At 37.3% G+C, this 19,163-nt stretch overlaps 2 protein-coding genes across 2 annotated transcripts in view; one reads left to right on the top strand and one right to left on the bottom strand.

Annotated features, from left to right (window-relative positions):
- LOC128548781 (activating signal cointegrator 1 complex subunit 2 homolog) overlaps positions 1-16,115 on the bottom strand; it is a 40,519-nt gene extending 24,404 nt beyond the window's left edge. The window contains exon 1 of the mRNA XM_053524235.1: positions 16,016-16,115. Within this exon, the coding sequence (XP_053380210.1) occupies positions 16,016-16,115 (100 nt within the window). The remainder of the gene's footprint in view (positions 1-16,015) is intronic.
- LOC123554212 (band 7 protein AGAP004871-like) overlaps positions 5,096-19,163 on the top strand; it is a 128,051-nt gene continuing 113,983 nt past the window's right edge. Inside the window, exon 1 of the mRNA XM_053524234.1 lies at positions 5,096-5,256. The gene's annotated coding sequence lies outside the window, so the exon portion shown is untranslated. The remainder of the gene's footprint in view (positions 5,257-19,163) is intronic.

Raw genomic sequence — 19,163 nt, 5'->3', positions numbered from 1 at the left:
ATCTTTAGGTCAAGTTCGAATCTAGATCATGTGGGGTCAAAAACTAGGTCACCGGGTCAAATCAAAGTTAACTCTTTAGAGGCAGATTTATGACCATATCTTAATGAAACTTGGTCAGAATGATAATCTTGATGTTTTTACTGCCTCTGAAACTTGTGATATCTGGAGCATATTGTGTGATTTCCTGAAGACAGGACATAATTGATATTTCCTCAGACATCAGGATATCTTGGGATTCCCTGAACACTGCTGGACAATTGCTTTAAGATTTGACATCAGAAATTCCTTGGATTTTCCTGAAGATAGGACAATTGTCCTTTGATTTCCAGACATCTGGAATTTTAAGACATTCCTGGAACTTCATGACAGCTAGGACAATGTATACTTTCATTTCTGAACATTCCTGTGATTTTCAGGATAGTAGGACTGCATTATGTTTCTCATAATTCTGAAAATCTGTCCTGGGATTGTCCCATGCTTATTTACCAGCATGAAATGTCTCGGGACTATCCCAGGAATTGCTGGGATATTTTCAGGGCATTTACCCAGGATAGTGGTGTGACTCTGGGATAATTGCAGGATTTCCTTTACCTTTTTAGCAAATGCTTGAAAAAAATGATGAACATAGGTGATATTGTGTTATGCGCAGTTTTCCATTCTGCTTCAAAACCAGGGCACAGTAAAACGTCTATGGTCTGTTGTTTGTTCTCAATGAGAAGTGCCAGTCAAAATATTACCAGTGATAATTCAGTAAAATTTTGGTTTGTTGGTAGTATCAGAACTGATGGTACTTTTAACTTAAAGGGACTTGAGGTTACACATTGTTGCCAAAAATAGAATTTTTATATCCAGTCAAATCTCACCACTGATATTACTGTGTTATCTCTTTTTCTAACTATTGAGATAATCACTATTCAGTGATGAAGGGAAGTTGGTAAATAATATCCAATTACTCTCGGCTGAATGCAATTAATTATAGGGAATATAATGTGATATTACATTTTGTCATTTACTAATGAAATTCATTGATCATTTATATTAATGGAACGTTTCATATTTCATATACAGTATAATTGTGGCAGGTCTAATTTAGCACAGTAGGCTGAGCATTGCCGCCATTTCTGCTGAAGCATATTTCAACTAATTTCAGGGGTTATTTTGGCATTATCTTTGCTGGAGCTAGTTTAAATATTTCAGCATTTTAGTTGCAGAATTTTTATGTCACTCCCCCACTGGGGAGACATCACAGTCCGTCAGTCTTTCTGTCACACTTCATTTCCGATCAATTACTGGAGAACCATTTGACCTAGTACCTTCAAACTTCATAGGGTGGCAGGGCTTATGGAATAGATGACCCCTATTGTTTTTGGGTCACTTTATCAAAGGTCATGGTAACAGGGGCCTGAACAGGGAAAACCATTTCCGATCAAAAACTTAAGAACCACTAGACCCAGATTGTTGAAACGTCATAGGATGATTGGACAAAGTAGATAACCCCTGATTTTAGGGTCACTTAATAAAGGTCAAGGTCACGGTGGCCAGAACATGGAAAACGGTTTCTAATTAATAATTTGACAACCTTCAAACTTCGTAAGGTGATAGGACTTACAGAGTAGATGACCCCTATTGTTTTTGGAGTTACTACATCAAAGGTCAAGGTCACAGGGGCCATCCATCTGCCACACTTTATTTTTGATCAATAACTGGAGAGCAATTTGACCTAGAACCTTTAAACTTCATAAGATGATAGGGCTTACAGAGTAGATGCCCCTATTTTTTGGGGGGTTACTAGATCCTAGGTCAATGTCACAGGGGCTTGAACATAGAAAACCATTTCTGATCAATAACTTAGGAACCACTTGACCCAGAAGGTTGAAACTTCATAGGATGATTGAACATGTAGAGTAGATGACCCCTTTTGATTTTTTGGTCACTTGATCAAAGGTCAAGGTCACAGAAACCAGAACATGGAATATGGTTTCTGATCAATAACTTGAGAACCATTTGACCCAGAATGTTGAAACTTCATAGGATGAAAGGACTTACAGAGTAGATGACCCTTATCGTTTTAGGGGTCACTTGAGCTAAGGTCAAGGACACAGGGGCCTGAACATTTTCTTGTCTGCACGATAGTGGTTTCATTTATGATTTTATTTTAACCAAACTTGCACACAACTTGTATCACCACAAGATCTTGGTTCCTTTCTTGAACTGGCCAGATTCTGTTATGGGTTCCAGGGTTATGGCCCCTGATAGGGCCAGAATTAGCTATTTGACCTTGTCTGAACAATTGCAGGTTCATTCATGATTAGAATTTAATCAAACTTGCACAAAACTTGTGTCACCATAAGATCTCGATTCCTTTTTATACACCCTAAGGGACGCATTATGTTATCGCCTCGGTGTCCGTCTGTCTGTCTGTTGGTTAGCAGTTTCCCTTCTGCTCTGTAGCTCTTGAACCCCTTGAAGGATTTCAATGAAACCTGACACAAATGTTCACCTTTCTTGAACTGGCCAGATCCGATTTTGGGTTCCAGAGTTATGGCCCCTGAAAGGACCAAAATTAGCTATTTTGACCTTGTCTGCACAAGAGCAGCTTCATTTATGATTCGATTTTAACCAAACTTGCACACAACTTGTATCACTATAAGATCTTGATTCCTTTTTATACGCCCTAAGGGACGCATTACGTTATAGCCTCGGTGTCCGTCTGTCTGTCTGTCTCTTGGTTAGCAATTTCCCTTCCGCTCTGTAGCTCTTGAACCCCTTGAAGGATTTCAAAGAAACCTGACACAAAAGTTCACCTCATCGAAACAATGTGCAGAGCGGCATTTTCGGATGGCTCAATTCAAGGTCAAGATCACACTTAAGAGTCAAAGGTCATATTACTTTGTTTTGTGAGTATATTGCTCTGCATTTGCGTTGCATTGCAGTGCTCTTGTTTTTATTTGGCAGATCCTTCTTTTGTTCACGTTTAATTACTTCCCTTTTATGTTACTATAAATAGCTTATTTAGTAACTTCTTTATTAATTGCCGTAGGGAAAAACCGAGACCACTTTTCTGTGGTACAACATGGATGGTACCTCCAATTTATAGGTGTATTTTGACATATATGTACCTTTAAGAAAATTTCAGCTATATTTTCTCATGATTCTTTTGATTCATCTTGATTATGATTTTTTGACCTTCTTGTCCTTAAGTGCAATGATAACAGGTGAGCAATATAGGGCCACTTTGGCCCTCTTGTTTTAACTTGTCTTGGTTTAAAAGCAACATGACATAATACAACTTGGAAAGTTTTCTTTTTCTGGACAATTTTTAGAGGTGATATAAGAATACATTATAAATTCTTTAGTTCATTTACACCACCTTGTGGTAATCTCATAGTATGATTGTATGTTTTAAAATGGAGAACTTACAAAATTATTCTAGCAGAAAAGCATTTCATTACAACCATTACCTGTTAAAGGGAGGTAATCAAAATGTTACAGAATTAAATAAGTGTCATTATAATGAATAGGATTTAATTCATTTCTTAAATAAACTTCCTTTAAGACTTTATGCAGTCTAAAGAAATGTTCTATAGTAAAATAACTTCTGTGTTGATTATATTTTTTCATTATATACCCTTCTAATAAATAGTAGCAAATGTACTGTAAATGATCATAATGCCTTTGATTAAAATGCAGCTGCCACTTTTTCCATTATGAACATGAAATACATTAATTGTTTGTTAAATCCTACTTCTGATAATTATGTCAAAGGTTTGAAGATTGCTAAATATATACTATCTAGAGTATTTTATAGAATCTATTGTTTTTTATTATCTTCCTTTATGGCTCAAACTATAACAGCTCCTGTGCAATATTAAAAGTAGTACTTTTCCAAACATGTAAGTACGCATAACATCTATTTGGAAAGTTGTTTCATTTTCTTTTAAGATAAAAATTTAAAGCATTATGGACCCTTAGACAAAAAAAAAACAACAATATCATTTTCAAGTTTTTTCAAGTTCAAGTTAAGATGGCTCAGTATACCAAGTAACATGTTACTGACTTATAAACTTATACTTCCTGTCCATGATGGAATGGTATGCTCAGATGTCCACACCCTACAGCTATGTATATAATATCAACAGCTATGTATATAATATCAACAGCTATGTATACAATATCAACAGCTGATTATATACTATCAACAGCTATGTATATCTATGTATAATATCAACAGCTGTTTATATACTATCAACAGCTATGTATATCTATGTATAATATCAACAGCTGTTTATATACTATCAACAGCTATGTATATCTATGTATAATATCAACAGCTGTGGGAGGACAGCGACGTTCAACTATTAACAGCTTTGTCAAAACAATGAAAAAAGTGAAAAAGGGGCAGAATTTTGTAAAAATGTAAAATAGAGTTATGTAACCAATACAGTGCATGTCAGTTCATCACAGTAGACATCTGTGTGGAGTTTCAATCCATTTCCATTTTGTGGGTACCCTTTATTAAGGTACCATTTTTAAAGTCAAAAAAGGGATATAATTTTGTAAAAAAACAACATAGAGTTATGGAACCTGTGCACTGTAAGTCAGTTCATCACTGTAGACACATGTTTGAAAGTTCAATCCATTCCTGCATGTGGTTACTGAGATACTACCTTACATACAAAAACTTAACCAAATCGGGACTTTGACGTGGATGCCGACAAACTGGTGCATCCATTCTTCTTACTTCTTGAAAACGCTTCTTGAAATTCAGTTTAAAAATGCAACTTAAATCACATGAGCAACAAGGGTCAGTATGCCAGTATTGTATACTCTAGATGATTCCTGTAAAAAGAAGTTGATGAGAGTTTTAAAGTTCACAGTTCTAATAAAACAAAAAAGCAACACAATAAACAGAAATCATTATTTACTGACAATTTTTTCAATAAAACATTGACTTATGGTCTCTTATCCTACACAAATGTGATTAATTATTGCTTTCATACTAAGTGGTCTGGTCAATACTTGGGGAAACACACTGTACTGTGCTAACTGCTGAATATAACAGCCGATATTTCTCTAACTGCTCAGCCAGTAGAGCTATCATATAGTTTTCATAACAGTAAACATAGTAGCTGGGTTTTTCAATTTCCACTGATCGGAAATATGATGCTGGATTTTGAGACATTTTTGTTTTAGATTTGTGATCTTGTGATATTAACAAAGTGTGTTTAAACATTCTAGTAACAGGAATTGTTGTTTGTAAGTAAATAAAAAGGATCTAGAAAGTATTTTCTATATGCAGAAAAATTATTTATTTTCAAATCGGACTCCAGATTAATAGAGATTCAATGGTAAAAGTAAGAGCAAGATAGGCATTTTTATTTGCATCTACCGTTGCTTCGGAATTTTTGGTGAAGATTGTTTTTCACTGCAGTTTTGTAGTGAACAACCAGTGAAAATACTGTAAATAGAGTAATATTCAATTTGTTGTTGATAAGGGTAGCTAGCTATAGGCACTTGTAAATACATAACAGCATTATATAAAAAACAACAGAAACTTTGATGGGTGAATTTTTAACACTACTGTTGTATATAAAATCTCACGATGAAAGGTCAACTATAATTTGCATTGTTTTCAACTGGTTATATTTTTTCGAGATACATGTAAAAAAATAATTCATGCCTGTTTTAAATTTGCATGTTACATGCTTTTCAATGCTAGCAAAACACAAAAATTTATTACCATTGCAATATTACAGGAGCTGAAAGTTTTCTAAAGAATGTTTATTTCGTGAGTGTTGTTATGGAGGAATAGTTCTAGGAATGTTGCTGTTACCTTGAGCTAATTTTCAAGTTTAATAATGATCACTGCACCTGAGTTTAAAACATCTGCTTATAATCAACAGGATTTTCCTTAAACCTTAGTCTATATTCATTTATCCTTAATTGATCTTTTAATCAATTTATTATTTAAAGGATTTAGCTGAAGTGTTTTTTTTAGCTCAAGGTGAGCTTTTGTGATCGCCCTGTGTCGTCATCAACAATTTGACTGTTAACACTCTAGAGGTCACAATTTTGGCCTAATCCTAATGAAATTTGGTCAGAATGTTACCCTCAATAAAATCTTGGACAAGTTCGATATTGGGTCATCTGGGGTCAAAGGAAAAGCTTGTTAACACACTAGACGTCACAATTTTGGCCCAGTCTTAATGAAACTTGGTCAGAATGTTACCCTCAATAAAATCTTGGAAGAGTTTGATATTGGGTCATCTGGGATCAAAAACTAGGTCACCAGGTCAAATCAAAGGAAAAGTTTGTTAACACTCTAGAGGTCACAATTTTGGCCCAATCTTAATGAATATTGGTCAGAATGTTCCCCTCTATAAAATCTTGGACGAGTTCAGTATTACTTCATCTGGGGTCAAAAACAAGGTCACCAGGTCAAATCAAAGAAAAGGCTTGTTAACTCTATAGAGGTCACAATTTTGGCCCAATCTTAATGAAACTTGGTCAGAATGTTATCCTCAATAAAGTCTTGGACAAGTTCGATATTGGGTCATCTGGGGTCAAAAGCTAGGTCACCAGGTCAAATCAAAGGAAAAGTTGTTAACACTGTAGAGGCCACATTTATGACTGTATCTTCATGAAACTTGGTCAGAATGTTAATTTAGATGATTTCAAGGTCCATTTTGAATCTGGGTCATGTAGGATCAAAAACTAGGTCACTAGGTCAAATTAAAGGAAAAGCTAGTTCACACTGTAGAGGCCACATTTATGACCGTATCTTAATGAAACTTGATCAGAATGTTAATCTTGGTGATCTATAGGCCAATTTCAAATCTGGGTCAGGTGGGGTCAAAAACTAGGTCACTAGGTCAAATCAAAGGAAAAGCTTGTTAACACTCTAGAGGCCACATTTATAATGTATCTTCACGAAACTTAGTCAGAATGTTAATCTTGATGTTCTTTATGTCAAGTTCGAAACTGGGTCATGTGGGGTCAAAAACTAGCACCGGGTCACATCAAAGGAAAAGCTAGTTAACACTTTAGAGGCCACATTTATGACCATATCTTAATGAAACTTGGTCAGAATGTTAATCTTGATGATCTTTAGGTCAATAGGTCAGGTGAGCGATACAGGGCCTTCATGGCCCTCTTGTTTTATCAAATTTGTTAGTTTTAGGCTTGATGTAAATTAATGAATGTCTTCCACTACTTTGATTTGTCTGTCTGTCTGTCTGTCTTGTCTGTCTGTCTGTCTGAACACTAAATATAATAATTGTCTTTTCTTTGTGTTAAAACTGCAAAATAGACAGCTAGAAATTTCCTTAAAGCATTTGCATGATAGGATATTGTAAAAAGATTGATTAAACACAAAACAGTTTTTCTGCCATTCCTCTTGGTTCGCTCAATATTGCATGAGAGTACAAATCTGTAGATCGCAAGGTTGTGAGTTCCAGCCCAGGGTGAGGCGTATGTTCTCTATGATGATTGCTGAAAGACATCATTTGCCCTCCACCTCTAAATCATGTGGGGAAGTTAGTTATGTTTCCTTCCCTCTGGGGGAGACATAATGTTTTTGCCCTGTCAATCCTTCCATCCATCCATTACACTTCATTTCCGACGAATGACTGAAAATGATCTGACCTAGAAACTTCAAACTTTATAGAGTGGTAGGGCTTAAGGAGCAGATGATCCCTATTTTTTTTGGGGTCACCCCATCAAAGGGGCCTGAACATGTAAAACCCCTTACAGAAGCAAGCCTCTGTGGCGTACATGCTGCGTATTTGCTGTGTATATGCCGCGAACGCAGTAGTACGCCAGAGGAGTACATTTTACATACACCGCATGCCACGTACATGCCGCGTACTATTTCGACGAGTACACAGCATGTACGCAGGAGGTCACTAGTACACTTCAAGTACGCAGGACAGACTCTGAAAATTTAAGGAGTACACTGCATGTACGCAGGAGGGACTTGTACAAGAAAATAGTACACTGCATGTACACCGCAGATACTTCGAAATTTATAACACTTATATTTAGTTGCATTAAAGTTGTTTCCCCTTGATGCAGTTACGCCATTTTCTTCAGATGTTTACCAAATTACATGCTACAAAAATTGATTAATTTCATTGAAAAGTGGATGAAGAAAAGCATACTAATTTATTTGATAACATCAATCTACATTATTTTGGTAAGGGTAAATACTTATTGATGCATGTCACTTATCTTTTTTCTGTTTTTTTTTCTGTCCAAATGATCAGCATTTGCATAAGAAAGTTGGTGGGGTAAGGAATTTACATTATCACAGCAGTTTCGCCACAAGAGTACACAGCATGTATGCAGCAGGAGTACACAGCATGTACGCCGCAGGAATGGGCCAGGAGTACACAGAATGTACGCCGCAGGAGTACACAGCATGTACGCCGCAGGAGTACACAGCATGTACGCCGCGGGGGTAGTACACCGCAGGCTCATTTGCATGTGAAAAGTGTATGTGCCGCGTACATGCTGCGTACTATTTCCCGCATACTAAATTCCTCCAGCGTACATCCTGTGTACTATGTAGTCCACAGCATGTACGCAGCAAGTAGTACGCGGCAGAGCTCATTTGCATGTCAAAAGTGTACTACAAACGTACTATCGGTGTATGTGCGGTGTATATCCTGCGTACTATTTAAAGCCCTTGATTTCAGTACACATCATATACGCATCATATACGCTGTATGTACACAGCAAGAGTACGCAGCAGGCCTTTTTCTTCTGTAAGGGACCATTTCCGATCAGTGACTTGAGAACCACTTGACCCAGAATGTTAAAATTTAATAGAATGATTGGACATGCAGAGTAGACGACCTCTATTGATTTTGAAGTCACTCTGTTAAAGGTCAAGGTCACAGGGGCCTGAACATGGAAAACCATTTCCGATCAATAATTTGAGAACCACTTGCCGGGTAAATGACCCCTATTGTTTTTGGGGTCACTTTATCAAAGGTCAAGGTCACAGGGACCATCTCTCTGTCACACTTAATTTTTAGCTCACCTGTCACAAAGTGACAACGTGAGCTTTTGTGATTGCGTGGCGTCCGTCGTCCGTCCGTGCCTAAACTTTCGCTTGTGACCACTCTAGAGGTCACATTTTTCATGGGATCTTTATGAAAATTGATCAGAATGTTCATCTTGTTGATATCTATGTCAAGTTTGAAACTGGGTCACGTGCCATCAAAAACTAGGTCAGTAGGTCTAAAAATAGAAAAACCTTGTGACCTCTCTAGGGGCCATATTTTTCATGAGATCTTCATGAAAATTGGTCAGAGTGTTCACCTTGATGATATCTAGGTCAAGTTCGAAACTGGATCATGTGCAGTCAAAAATTAGGTCAGTAGGTCTAAAAATAGAAAAACCTTGTGACCTCTCTAGAGGCCATATTTCTCAATGGATCTTCATAAAAATTGGTGAGAATGTTCACCTTGATGATATCTAGTACAAGTTCGAAACTGGGTCATGTGCGGTCCAAAACTAGGTCAGTAGGTCTAAAAATGAAACCTTGTGACCTCTCTAGAGGCCATATTTTTCATGGGATCTGTATGAAAATTGGTGAGAAAAATCGAAAAATATTTTGACCTCTCTAGAGGCCATATTTTCATGAGATCTTCATGAAAATTGGTGAGAATATTCACCTTGATGATATCTATGTCAAGTTCAAAACTGGGTCACGTGCCTTCAAAAACTAGGTCATTAGATCAAATAATAGAAAAACCTTGTGACCTCTCTAGAGGCCATATTTTTAGCCCACCATCATCAGATGGTGGGCTATTAAAATCACTCTGCGTCCGTGGTCCGTCCGTCCGTCATTCCGTCCGTCCGTCCGTCAGTCCGTCCGTCCGTCCGTTAACAATTTCTCGTTATCGCATCTCCTCAGAAACTACTGGGGGGATTTTGACCAAACTTTGTCAGAATGATGTATTGGTACCCTAGTTGTGTCCCCCTGAAAATCAGACTGGTTCAACAATTTATGAGTGAGTTATGGCCCTTTGTTTATTTCTATATTTTACATAGATTTATATAGGGAAAAACTTTGAAAACCTTCTTATCCAAAACCACAGAGCCTAGGGCTTTGATATTTGGTTTGAAGCATCATCTTGTGGTCCTCTACCAAGATGTTACAAATTATTTCTCTGGGGTCAAATATGGCCCCGCCCTGGGGGTCACATAGTTTATAATGACTTATATAGGGAAAAATTTTGAATAACCCCTTGTCCAAAACCACAGGGCCTAGGGCTTTGATATTTTGTATGTGACATCATCTAGTGGTCTTCAACTAAGATTATTCATATTATACCCCTAGGGTCAAATATGGCCCCGCCCTGGGGGTCATATGATTTACATAGACTTATATAAGGAAAAACTTTGAAAATCTTCTTGTCCAAACCACAAAGCCTAAGGCTTTGATACTTGTAATGTAGCATCAGCTAGTGGTTCTCTACCAAGTTTGTTCAAATTATCGCCCTAGGGTCAAAAATGGCCCCGCCCAGGAGTCACATGGTTCATATAGACTTATATAGGGAAAAGCTTTTAAAATGTTCTTGTCAATAACTACAACATTCAAATTTGGACCACATGTATATTTTTGAGTGGCAAGATGAACCTTGACATGACTTGACCTTGATTTTGACCTAGTGACCTACTTTCACATTTCTCAAGCTACAGCCTTCAAATTTGGACCACATGCATAATTTTGTGCACTGGAAAAAACTTTGACCTTGATTTTGACCTAGTGACCTACTTTCACATTTTTGAAGGTACAGGCTTCAAATTTGGACCATATGCATAGTTCCTTGTTTCAAAATGAAATTTGACATTGATTTTGACCTAGTGACCTACTTTAACATTTCTCAAGCTACAGCCTTCAAATTTGGACCACATGCATAGTTTTGTGTACCGAAAAAACCTTGACCTTCACATTGACCTAGTGACCTACTTTCACATTTTTAAGGTACAGGCTTCAAATTTGGACCACATGCATAGTTTTGTATTCCGAAATAAAATTTGACATTGATTTTGACCTAGTGACCTACTTTTACATTTCTCAAGCTACAGCCTTCAAATTTGGACCACTTGCATAGTTTTGTGTACCGAAATGAACTTTGACCTTTACATTGACCTAGTGACCTACTTTCACATTTTTAAGGTACAGGCTTCAAATTTGGACCATATGCATAGTTTTGTATTCCGAAATAAAATTTGACCTTGATTTTGACCTAGTGACCTACTTTTACATTTCTCAAGCTATAGCCTTCAAATTTGGACCACATGCATAGTTTTGTATACCGAAATGAACTTTGACCTTTACATTGACCTAGTGACCTACTTTCACATTTTTAAGGTACAGACTTCAAATTTGGACCACATGCATAGTTTTGTATTCCAAAATAGAATTTGACCTTGATTTTGAGCTAGTGACCTACTTTTACATTTCTCAAGCTACAGCCTTCAAATTTGGACCACTTGCATAGTTTTGTGTACCGAAATGAACTTTGACCTTAAGATTGACCTAGTGACCTACTTTCACATTTCTGTAGCCATAGGCTTCAAATTTAGACCACATGCATAGGATTGTGTACCGAAACAAACTTTGACCTTGACATTGACCTAGTGACCTACTTTCACATTTCTCAAGCTACAGCTTTCAAATTTGGACCACATGCACAGTGTTGTGTACAGAAATGAAATTTGACCTTGAGGTAGTCAGTAAGTCTTGAAATTTGGAACACTCAAAAATGGCACATTGGTGGGCGCCAAGATCACTCTGTGATCTCTTGTTTAATGCTCTTCATGAAAATTGGTCAGAATTTTTATCTTGATGATACCTAGGCCAAATTCAAAACTGGGTCTCATGAGCTCAAAAACTAGGTCACTATATCAAATAATAGAAAAAACGACGTCATACTCAGTTAAAAACTGGGTCATGTGAGGACAGGTGAGCGATTTAGGACCATCATGGTCCTCTTGTTTATCAATAACTGGAGAAGCATTTGACCTAAAACTTTAAAACTTCTAAGGGTGATAGGGCTTACAGATTAAATGACCTGTTAATTTTTGGGGGTACTAGATCAAAGGTTGAGGTCACAGGGGCCTGAACATGGAAAACCGTTTCTGATCATTAACTTGAGAACCACCCTACCCAGAATGTTGAAACTTCATAGGATGACTGGACATGTAGAGTAGATGACCCTATAGATTGTTTGGTCACTTTATCAAAGGTCAAGGTCACAGGGACCAGAACATAGAAAACGCTTTCTGATCAATAACTTGAAAACCATTCCACCTAGAACCTTAAAACTTCATAGGATGATAAGACTTATAGAGTAGATGACCCTTATTGATTTTGTGGTCACTTGATCAAAGATCAAGGTCACAAGGGCCTGAACATGGAGAATGGTTTCTGATCAGTAACTTAAGAACCACATGACCCAGAGGGTTGAAACTTTGTAGGATGATTGGACATGCCAAGTAGGTGATCCCTACTGCAGTCAACCATCAAAGTCTCTGACTTTCGCTCTTGTCCCCTATTGACTTCTTGCCTATTACGACTATGCATTGGGGGAGACATGCGCTTTTCTACAAAAGCATCTTCTAGTTGTTACTTGCAGAGAACAGGTTTGTACTGGTACAGAATCCAGGAACACTGGTTATAGGTTAACTGCAAGTGACATATCTGAAAAACTGTTTAAATACCTTGTTAATCTCAAAGCAAACAAACAAAAGTTTTTATTCCAGTAATTATTATGATACTGTTTACCCCATTATATATGACCCCATACATATTTCAAAGGAAAAAAGTCATTAATGCATGATTTTCATAGTGCTATAATTGTTATACTATATATACATGTATCATCCTTTACGAAGTAAAAAGAATTTAAAACAAAGGCATCAAATTAATGCCCCCTACCATTTGCAAAATGCAAGCCCCCACTCCCACATCCCCAGTTTGGGCTTTTGTTTAGATGTGTACAGTTATAATTATCCAGTTTTTATCTCTCGAAAGATCTAAAAACTTGGAATAAACAAAACTCTTTGTGGAAATTTCAAAGATTAAAGCTTGTATTCTGCAATAGAATTGTTTATGCCAAAGCTGTGGAGAAGCCAGTCCTATAAATCTTTATTTCTTTGATAGTAGAAAGCATAGATTCTTCTCATAGAAAAGGCTCTACAGCTAAATAAAGCTGTCTGAGAAATTAGCTCCAGTTGAAATCCATTGATAGGGGCAATTTATTAGCCCACCATCATCATGATGGTGGGCTATTCAAATCACTCTGCGTCCGTGGTCCGTCAGTCTGTCCGTCCGTCCGTCCGTTAACAATTTCTCGTTATCGCATCTCCTCAGAAACTACTGGGGGGATTTTGACCAAACTTTGTCAGAATGATGTATTGGTACCCTAGTTGTGTCCCCCTGAAAATCAGACTGGTTCAACAATTGTTTAGTGAGTTATGGCCCTTTGTTTATTTCTATAATTTACATATTTTTATATAGGGAAAAACTTTGAAAATCTTTTTGTCCAAAACCACAGAGCCTAGGGCTTTGATATTTGGTATGAAGCATCATCTAGTGGTCCTCTACCAAGATGATTCAAATTCTTTCCCTGGGGTCTAATATGGCCCCGCCTAGGGGGTCCAATGGTTTATATAGACTTATATAGGGAAAAACTTTGAAAAACCTCTTATTCAAAACCACAGGGCCTAGGGCTTTGATATTTTGTGTGTGACATCATCTAGTGGTCTTCTACTAAGATTGTTCCAATTATCCCCCTAGGGTCAAATATGGCTCCGCCCCGGGGGTCACATGGTTTACATAGACTTATATGGGAAAAACTTTTAAAATCTTCTTGTCCAAACCACAAAACCTAGGGCTTTGGCATTTGTAATGTAGCATCATCTAGTGGTTCTCTACCAATTTTGTTCAAATTAGCCCCCTAGGGTCAAATATGGCCCCGCCCTGGGGGTCACATGGTTCATATAGACTTATATAATATAGGGAAAAGTTTTAAAAATCTTCTTGTCAATAACCTACAACATTCAAATTTGGACCACATATATGGTTTTGAGTGGCAAGATGAACCTTGACATGAGTTGACCTTGATTTTGACCTAGTGACCTACTTTCACATTTCTCAAGCTACAGCCTTCAAATTTGGACCACGTGCATAGTTTTGTGCACTGAAAAAAACTTTGACCTTGACATTGACCTAGTGACCTACTTTCACATTTTTGAAGGTACAGGCTTCAAATTTGGACCACATGCATAACTCTGTGTTCCGAAATAAAATTTGACATTGACCTAGTGACCTACTTCCACATTTCTCGAGCTACAGCCTTCAAATTTGGACCACTTGCATAGTTTTGTGTACCGAAATGAACTTTGACCTCAAGATTGACCTAGTGACCTACTTTCACATTTCTGTAGCTACAGGCTTCAAATTTAGACCACATGCATAGGATTGTGTACCAAAACAAACTTTGACCTTGACATTGACCTAGTGACCTACATTCACAATTTTGAAGGTACAGACTTTAAATTTAGACCACATGCATAGATTTGTGTTCTGAAGTGTAATTTAACCTTGATTTTGACTTAGTGACCTACTTTCACATTTCTCAAGCTACAGCCTTCAAATTTGGACCACTTGCATAGTTTTGTGTACCGAAATAAACTTTGACCTTAAGATTGACGTAGTGACCTACTTTCAAATTTCTCAAACTACAGCCTTCAAACTTGATGCACATGCATAGTTTTGTGTACAAAGAACTTTGTCCTTGAACTTGATCTAGTGACCTACTTTCACATTTCTCAAGCTGCAGCTTTCGAATTTGGACCACATGCACAGTGTTGTGTACGGAAATGAAATTTGACCTTGAGCTAGCCAATAATTCTTGAAATTTGGAACACTCAAAAATGGCACATTGGTGGGCGCCAAGATCACTCTGTGATCTCTTGTTGTTATAGCCACAGTAAAGAAACTTGACTGTCAAAATGCTCAAAGGAGGTAATATTGTCATAACAATCCATTAAGGGCAATTGTCTGAGTGAATTTATCTCTGCAGAAGATTTTTGTTTTAAACTAGCTTGGATAGCTTGGATATATAAAGATAGCAGCAGTGGTGTAATGATAGCCACTGGTGAGCGATTCAGCTCAATGATAACAATTTTGGTAAAAAGATGTTACCATGATTGTTTGTCATTCATTCTGATGAGCGTCTTTGAGTGTGTAAGCTAACATGATTGATTGTCATTCATTCTGATGAGCATCTTTGAGTGTGTAAGCTACCATGATTGATTGTCATTCATTCTGATGAGCATCTATGAGTGTCTTAGCTACTATGAACGAGTGGGAATCATTTTGATGAGCATCTATGAGTGTCTTAGCTAGCATGAACAAGTGACAGCCATTCTGATGAGCATCCTTGAGTGCGGTAGCAACCATGAACAAGTGGCTGTCATTCTGATTTGCAACTATGAGTGCCTTATCTTCCATGAACAAATGGCAATCATTCTTACGAGCATCTATGAGTGTCTTAGCTATTATGAACTAGTGGCAATTATTCTGATGAGCATCTATGAGTGTCATAACTGCTATGAACAAGTGACAATCATTCTGATGAGCATCTAGGAGTGTCTTAGCTACCATGAACAAGTGGCAATCATTCTTATGAGCATCCTTGAGTGCTGTAGCAAGCATGAACAAGTAGCTCATATATGAGTGCCTTAGCTACCATAAACAAGTGGCAATCATTCTGATGAGCACCTATGAGTGCCTTAGCTTCCATGAACAAATGGCAATCATTCTTATAAGCAGCTATGAGTGTCTTAGCTATTATGCACTAGTGGCTACCATTCTGAGGAGCATCTATGAGTGTCTTAGCTACCATGAATAAGTGGCATTCATTCTGATGAGTGTCTTAGCTACCATTAACAAGTTGTAATCATTCTGATGAATGTCGTAACAACCATTAACTAGTGGCAATCATATTCTGATGAACATCTATGAGTGTCTTAGCTGCTATGAACAAGTGGCATTCATTCTGATGAGCATCTGTGAGTGTCTTAGCTTCCATTAACAAATGACAATCATTTTTATGAGCATCTATGAGTGTTTTAGCTATTATGAACTAGTGGCAATTATTCTGGTGAGCATCTATGTGTGTGTTAACTGCTATGAACAGGTGACAACTATTCTGATGAGCATCTATGGGTGTCTTAGCTACCATGAACAAGTGGTAATCATTCTTATGAGCAACCTTGAGTGCTGTAGCAAGCACGAACAATTTTCTGTCATTCTGGTGAGCATATATGAGTGCCTTAGCTACCATGAACAAGTGGCAATCATTCTGATGAGCACCTATGAATGCCTTAGCTTCCATGAACAAATGGCAATCATTCTTATGAGCATCTGTAAGTGTCTTAGTTGCTATTAACAAGTGGCAACTTTCTTATGAGCATAATTATTATATGAGTGCCTTAGCTACCATGAACAAGTGGCAGTCATACTGATGAGCATCCTTGAGTGCTGAAGCAAGCATGAACAAGTGGCTGTCATTCTGGTGAGCATATATGAGTGCCTTAGCTACCATGAACAAGTGACAATCATTCTGATGAGCACCTATGAGTGCCTTAGCTTCCATGAACAAATGGCAATCATCTTATGAGCATCTATAAGTGTCATAGCTACTATTAACAAGTGGCAGTCATTCTTATGAGCATCCTTGAGTGCTGTAGCAAGCATGAACAAGTGACAATCATTTTGATGAGCATATATGAGTGCCTTAGCTACCATGAACAAGTGACTTTCATTCTGATGAGCATATATGAGGGCCTTAGCTACCATGAACAAGTGGCAATCATTCTGATGAGCACCTATGAGTGCCTTAGCTTCCAAGAACAAATGGCAATCATTTTTATGAGTATCTATGAGTGTCTTAGCTATTATGAACTAGTGGCAATTATTCTGATGAGCATCTATGAGTGTCATAACTGCTATGAACAAGTGACAATCATTCTGATGAGCATCTAGGAGTGTCTTAGCTACCATGAACAAGTGGCAATCATTCTTATGAGCATCCTCGAGTGCTGTAGCAAGCATGAACAAGTAGCTCATATATGAGTGCCTTAGCTACCATAAACAAGTGGCAATCATTCTGATGAGCACCTATGAGTGCCTTAGCTTCCATGAACAAATGGCAATCATTCTTATGAGCATCTATGAGTGTCTTAGCTATTATGAACTAGTGGCTACCCTTCTGAGGAGCATCTATGAGTGTCTTAGCTACCATGAACAAGTGGCATTCATTCTGATGAGCATCTATGAGTGTCTTAGCTACCATTAACAAGTGGTAATCATTCTGATGAATGTCTTAGCAACCATTAACTAGTGGCAATCATTCTGATGAGCGTCTGTGAGGGTCTTAGCTACTGTGAACAAGTGGTAATCATTCTGATGAATGTCTTAGCAGCCATTAACTAGTGGCAATCATTCTGAAGAGTGTGGTAGCTACCTTGAACAAGTGGCAATCATTGTGATGAGCTTCTATGAGTTCTCACTACATTAGCTACTATGAACAGGTTGATGAGCATCTATGAGTATCTGAGCTACTATGATGAAGTAGTGTTCATTATGGTGAGCAGCTGTAAGAGTCTCAGCAACTATGATTAAGTGGTTATTTTTATCTTGGCAGCCATGATCAATTGGTTATAAGTCTTATCAGCAGCTATGAGTCTCTTGGTTTACAGCTCAGCTACCAGGATGTAGAAATAAATCACTCATGTTAACTGCTAAGGCCAAAAAAAAAAATATATATGTTTCCTGTGACATGCCAGAAAAAAATAGGGTAGGTAGGTCGATTTTTTTTTTTTCCTTTTTTTTTTTTTTTAGAATACACATCTTTACAGTAGTGGAATTCCCTTGTCTTTGCTTTTGCCTATTGTCTTACCAATACGATATAATTATATCTTTACTAGATGGCAGATGCTATACACTTTAAATACACTGCTTTTTATATACCCTTTGGCTTTTAGTCAAATTTTTAAATACATGCCGTCAGAATATTTCAACAGATGCACCTTTGGGTTTCCATTGGTTCAAGCCTAGCTTAAACTCATGATTTTTTATGTCAAGGCAGGGGTGTAATTTTTTTTCCACACCACCTGCCCTGCAGGACTACTAACCACTAAAATCTGCTTGCCCTTAGTGAACAGTCACTTGCCCTTATAACTGACATGTTTAATATTGTCACTTTTATGAAAGGAGTATTATACAATAAGTAAATTTCAAATGTAACACTCAGTAGACAAATACTATTCTCTTGTACCTACATTCCTTTTTAAGGTGGCATATTTGTTCTCTTAAACTTCCTTTTTACAGAGACATTTTTATTTTCTTTCCTGTATTTTGTCAGCAGCACCAGCCAGTTGCTCCAAAAATAACTGCAGCGATAGTAATAATAATTAAGTCTATCCCCTCCTGTATTTCCTAAACTATTAGGACAGCATAAATATTTAGTTATTTTCATTTTCTCAAGACTTATTTCCCGAAAATAATCATTTTGAAAAGTGTCCCCAAAATATGGATATAATTATCATCATCCACACACCCTTTGTGAAAGCGGAAAAAAAACAATTATCGGAAATTATTCAGTTTTTAAGCTAAGTAACTGGCCTTGTTTTCATCATTAATTAAAAACCGTCCAAAGAGCTAACAGAAGTGTGTCGGTATCATGGCATCTGAAGAGAAGATCAAAGCGGTATAGTTGCCCGAGATTGTCATGGCATTACGTCATGTTTTCGCGCCATGTGAAACATCACTGTTTGATCGTACCGCCTCGCTTCTTTAAATTGTTGAGAAGAAATCAATAAAAAAGTTTCTTCTTTATTTTTTTTAAAAGCGAATGTACAACATCACGAATGACCTCTGTGACCTGTTTGCCCTCAAAGAATTTACATTAGTGTTAGGGAAGAATATCTTACAAAGTGTCGTGTCAAAAATAGTACTTGTACTAAAAGATTCATTTAAAACTTAATTAAAAACCGCAACAACATCATACTGCGTTATTCTAAAGCCACATTTCTATTTACATTCACGAGGTCACGTAACCTATTCTGCCGCGCTA

The sequence above is a fragment of the Mercenaria mercenaria genome, chromosome 15 (assembly GCF_021730395.1).
Source record: "Mercenaria mercenaria strain notata chromosome 15, MADL_Memer_1, whole genome shotgun sequence".
Taxonomy (NCBI): Eukaryota; Metazoa; Mollusca; class Bivalvia; order Venerida; family Veneridae; genus Mercenaria; species Mercenaria mercenaria.
The sequence above is the reverse complement of the archived record's forward strand: the minus strand, read 5'-3'. Positions and strand labels throughout refer to the sequence as shown.